The 5,466-nt window shown below is 56.4% G+C and overlaps 1 protein-coding gene across 1 annotated transcript in view; it reads left to right on the forward strand.

Annotated features, from left to right (window-relative positions):
* Window positions 1–1,396: 1,396 nt before the first annotated feature.
* The window catches only part of KLK6 (kallikrein related peptidase 6), a 6,415-nt gene continuing 2,345 nt past the window's right edge, over window positions 1,397–5,466 (forward strand). The window contains 5 exon segments of the mRNA XM_046682637.1: window positions 1,397–1,710; window positions 2,129–2,176; window positions 2,506–2,606; window positions 2,608–2,663; window positions 4,686–4,933. Of these exon segments, the coding sequence (XP_046538593.1) occupies window positions 2,131–2,176; window positions 2,506–2,606; window positions 2,608–2,663; window positions 4,686–4,933 (451 nt within the window). The 5' untranslated portion in view covers window positions 1,397–1,710; window positions 2,129–2,130.

Here is a 5,466-nt window from a genome sequence, read left to right on the forward strand (position 1 = left end):
TGCCCGGCCTTTTCACCCCCTCTCCTCCTGACCACGTTCAAAGGCACCTCCTCAGATCCCCTCCTGTAGCTTGCCGGCACCCCCATTTCTCATCACACTCCCATGTCGCTCTCAAATTTGCTTGCAGTTCTGCTTGTTTTCACATCTCTCCCTACATGTTGAGTCTCATCGACAAAGCCTAGGATCCTAGTGTCCCACCAGCTTCTCCACTGCCCCTGCCCCTCGTGTCATCCCCCTTAGGTCCCCAAGCACCTAGCTTCCCTCTGCCCATATGCGTATGCTTCTCTGGAAATGCAGGGGGATCTGGGGCAAGAGGAGCAGAGAAAGATTTAGAGAGCATCCATGAAGACTTAGAAAATCAAGAGGAAAGAGAGATACAGAGAGAAGATGGAGAAAGAGGCAGAGGGATAAAGAGACGCAGGCAGAGGCAGAGAGAAGCACAGAGAAACATGCAGACAGAGAGAGGGAGAGACGGACGTGGAGACATCCCCACCACGGCCAGGGAGACAGATGGACAGAGAGACCTCAGAGGGAGGCAGACTTGGAGGAGGGGAACCCGGAGGGTCAAGAGTCCTGATATCCGGGCAGAGGTGGGTGGACAATGAAAGGACAGCGGCAGGACTGTCAGACAGGGACAAAGGGAAGCTATTGACACAGCCGGCCGGCCGCCCGCCTGCCTGACTGTCCGGAAGAGAAGTTGAGAAACGGGGCTGCTGGGAGCATGGCACTGGGTGCTGGGGGCAGACAAAGCTCGATTGTTCGAGGCCCGTTCCCCACGGCGCCTGGGTCTGCACCCCAGCCCGGGGCAGGGGCGGGTGCCGGCTTGGTGACACATGCTTTCTTGCTGGCTGGCTCGCTCACTCTCGTGGGGACACAGAGGTCGTCACACCACAGAGGGACTTACGGGCAGGTGCGTGAATCACCCCAACCCCGCTGAACCCACATGACCTGATTCCCAATGCCTGAGGATGGATGCCAGCCTCAGGAGGGAGGGTCTGCGGGTCCCAGGGTGCTCACAGACAGAGTGGGTGGGATTCCTGGAGCCTGGGGGACTGGGCACTTGCCGGGGATGCTGGCGTTTGGGTCCTCAGACACTTTCTTGCTCAAGGAACAGGAAGCCTAGGGGCTGAGGAGCACAAGCTCTTATCTTTCCCTCCTTTAGACTCAGGAGTGCGGACTTCTAGCCCCTTCCTCCTTGAAGGCCCAGAATTCGGGACACTGGCCCCTCCTCCCCAAGACGCAGCAGTCCAGACCCCCAGTGAACTCAGGGACCGGTGCTTGCCTCCCTGGAAGAGGGGGTCATCAGGATCAGAGCCGTGGGAGCGGGAGGAATGTGTGTGGGAGGGCCGAGTGAGAAGTTAAAGGGTGGGGCCTCCTCTCTCAGGAACCCAGGAGACAGGGGTTAAAAGGAAGCCCCAGGAACCTCTGAGGACAGGACCAACCTCTTCCAGGGAGACCAGGAAGCTCGGGGTGCCCGGGTGTCCAGCCAGCAGTGTGGAAGCCCTGGACCCCAGGACCCGTACACCCTCCGCTTCCTCTCTCTCTTTCCCTGACTCTGAGGCGTCGTCTCTGCTTTCAGAGTCCCTTCTCTTCCTGTAGCTACCTGCATTTCTGACTCTCTCTGCCTCCCTGTCTGCCAGCCTGTGACACCTGTTGCCCCTTTCCCCGACCCAGGAACCCCTGGGCTGGTAGACCGCCGGCCCCCAGCAGGTAAGGTCACAGGGCACCCCAGAACCTGCAGGTGTGGTGGTGAGCAACAAGGTGAGCGTAGAGCCAAGGTACAGAGGAAAACTCCCTCTGCGTTGGGAGGGATGAACGTCAGGGCCCTCCTGGGCCTTCCTGTTAGGAGGGAGGCAAACCAGAGCCTAGAGAAATGGAAAAGCTTAATGAGAATCGCGCTTCAAGCCTACAGACCCTCGGAGGTGATTCTGGGTTCTCGCTGGCGCACAGGGCCCTCCCATGGAAGACGTGGGCAGAGGAAACGCGCAATCAGGAGGCTAGCCAGAAGCCGAGGGTCAGGAGAGCACAGCAGGCCAGGGAGGAGGAGAGGATGGGGAGGGAGAAGAAGGAGGGGCCTCCGGTGGAGGCTGAGATAGGAACTGATGGAGCGTTTGGCTTCCCCCCTCAGGAATGGGCATGAAGACGCTGACCATAGCTGTGGTCCTGATTGTTGCAGGTGGGAAGAAAGGGAACAGGGGTGGGAGGTTTAGGGGTCGGGTGGGGGTTGTTGACGGGGAAGAGATTGGCTTTGGGGAGGGAGAGACACATGAGAATGGAGGTGGGGTGGGTTTGGAATGGGGAAGAAGTCAGAGGCCAGGTTAGGGATGCAGATGGGGAAGGGGAGTGGGAGGTGGGTTTAAGGATGGGGAAGAGTTTGAGGATGGGGTGGGTTTGGGAGGTGGGGATGGAGGTGATCTTGATGACTGAGACAGGATTTGGTCCCCCTTGGGGGCTGCACCTGGTGTCTCCAGACCTCCTCTCTGATCCAGACCCTCCCTCCCTCAGCCTGGGCCGAGGAGAAGAACAAGGTGATGCATGGCGGGCCCTGTGAGCAGACATCCCACCCGTACCAAGCTGTGCTCTACAGCTCCGGCCACCTGCTCTGCGGGGGGGGTCCTCATTCACCCCCTGTGGGTCCTCACCGCCGCCCACTGCAAAAAAACGTGAGTCTCCACGTGAATGAGGCCATGAATGAGGAGCTATTGCAATTAGATCCCAGGGGCATCTGGCAGACGTGAGGCATGAAGTGACACACACATCCCCCAATCCCAGCGTGAGGCCGTCCGATAACCAGGTTCATCCCGCCTGTGTTTAACTGAGTGCAAAATATGCGCCAGGCACCGTCTGAGGCCCTGGTCATCTAGCAGTAAAAAACAAACAAACAAACAAAATTGCTGCCTTTATGAGCTGACCTCCTGAATGGGGAATCAGATCACGCAGGGCCCCTGTAGGGAGCGATGGAGCATTTGAACTTGACTGAGGGCAGTGGGAAGCCACTGGAGAGTTTTAATCAGGGAAGCAGCACGATCTGGTTTGCATTTTTAGGGACATCCTGACTACCATGTGCAAAGCAGGCTGGGCCGGAGGAGGGGAAGGGATGCAGGTGGAGGCGGGCTAAGCTGACAGCTTGGACCAGGATGGTGGTGGTGCGGATGGCGGGAAGTTGAAAACCTTGGGAGGTATTTTGAGACTGAACCAGCAGGACTAGGTGAGGTGGGAGAGAAGAAGCAGGGCTGAAGGTATTTGACTTGAAAGATGATGGGGAGTTTTGGTGTGTCCTTCTCTGAGTCGGGCAGAGGGAAACAGAAGCTGTTTGGATACTGGCAGGGGAGCGTCAGACATTTCTAGCCAAGGTGAGTTTGAGATACCCGGGAGATGTCCAGGAAGGAGGCCAGGTCGGCCTGTGGTGCTCAGGGGAGAGGCCAGAGCTGGAGGTAAACAGGTAGCATTTAAAGCCACGGGACAGGATGAGGTCATCCAAAAAGCAGGGAATAGATAGAGGAGTGTAGAGGGCCCGGCACCAACTCTTGAGACACTAATCATCACCAATTAGATTAACAACAGTTGTTCAACGCCATCTTCAGGTCAGGCACCAGGTTAAGCAGTTTCCATACCCTTCCTGGAATCCCCACAATAAGGGACTCCTGGTCCCATCTTGCAGATGAGGAAACAGAGGCTCAGAGAAGTAGAAAGTGATAACTCAAGAGTTTGGAAGCCAACAGGTGCGATGCACACTGTGGGGGGAGGGGCCTCGTCACACAGAACCAGGGACTCAAGGCTGCCCCCCACCGTGTGGTCTCCCCGCAGCTCAGGGAGGCCTGACATCACCCCCTCCATCTTCCTTCATTCATTCAGTGCACATTGATGGAGAGCACCAACCAAGTGCCAGATTTGAGCTGGGCAGTGGGGAATCAGCCATGGATGAGGGAGGGACACCGAGTGCCTGCCCCAGGGAACCCAGGAGCAGAAAAGTGCAGAAAGATAGTTATTTAACAAATCCTTGAAAAATGACACAATGAGTTGCTGGCAGAGGGGACAGCCAGTGCAAAGGCCCTGGGGTGAGAGGATGACTGTTATGTTCAAGGAAAGGCAGGGAAGCCAGTGTGGCAGGAGCAGAAAGACAGAGGGGAAGAGTGGGAAGAGACAACTGAGAAGTAATAGAGGAAGATTGTGCAGGACCTTGTGGGCCCTGGTGAGAACTTTGGCCTTTACTCTGAGTGAGATGGGAGCTGTGAGAGGGTTCTGAGCAGAAGCGGGACAAGGCCAGCTCATGTTGTTAAAATAGCTCTGGCTGCTTGGTGGAAGGTAGACTGTGGAGGGGAAAAGGAGGAAGCAATGAATCCAGTGAGGCAGCTACTGCCACAGTCCAGGTAAGAGAGGATGGTGGCTCAGACCAAGATGGTAGCAGTGGAGGATGTGAGAAGGGTCAGATTCTGGATCTACTTTGGAAAGCCAAAGAGATTTCTGGACAGCTGGGATGTGAGGCATGAAATAGAGTCAAGAATAGTCATCGGGGTTATTTTGGAAGGATGGAGTTGTCATTGACTGAGCCAGGAAGACTATGAGGGGAGCAGGCCAGATGGTTCATGGCATACCGGGCTTGCCCCACCTCCCACCACAGCCCCTCTGGAATCTCTGCTGCAGCCCAAGGGCTCCAGGTGAGACTCAGCCCTCCTCTTTCCCAGGGATCTCCAGGTCTACCTGGGGAAGCACAACCTTCAGCAAAGGGAGAGTTTCCAGGAGCAGAGTTCGGTTGTCCGGGCTGTGGCCCATCCTGGCTACAATCCCGCCACTCACGACCAGGACATCATGCTGTTGCGCCTGGCACGCCCAACCAGATTCTCTGAACACATCCAGCCCCTGTCCCTGGAAAGAGACTGCTCGGCCAACCACACCAGCTGCCACATCCTAGGCTGGGGCAAGACGGCAGATGGTCAGTAGGGGGAGGACGGTGCGGGAGCAGGCCAATGGGTGATGGGTCATGGGAGAGGAGGGCTGATGGTGAGGACCAATGGGGCGGTGTATCAAAGGGTGAGAAGCCAGTGGAAGAGAGGGAAAATATGGGAGTTGGGTCAATGAATGAACAGCCAATGGAGAAAGTAGACCAACGGGTGAATGGTATGGAGAGATGGGCCATAAGATGACAGATCAATGAAGAGATACTAACAGGAAGGAGGCCAGTTGTGAAGAGGGGCCAATCAGGATGCGCCAAAGATTAGGAAGGGATACACGGAGGAGGGACTAATGGAAGAAGGGAGATCAATATAAGCAGGGGAGTCAGCTGAAGGATGTGAACTGACAGGGGGAAGGGTCAATGTTCAAGAGGGCTCCCTAGAGGAAGAAAAATGTCCAACAGATCTGCAGGAACCATTGAAGGTGGGGCTGTGAGTGCAGGGCCAAAAAGGAAGGGGGACCATTAGATGAAAGGCCAATAGGAAGGGAGAACCAGTGGAGAAGGGCAGGGCC

Source organism: Equus quagga, chromosome 13 (assembly GCF_021613505.1).
Source record: "Equus quagga isolate Etosha38 chromosome 13, UCLA_HA_Equagga_1.0, whole genome shotgun sequence".
In the NCBI taxonomy this organism is placed as follows: domain Eukaryota; kingdom Metazoa; phylum Chordata; class Mammalia; order Perissodactyla; family Equidae; genus Equus; species Equus quagga.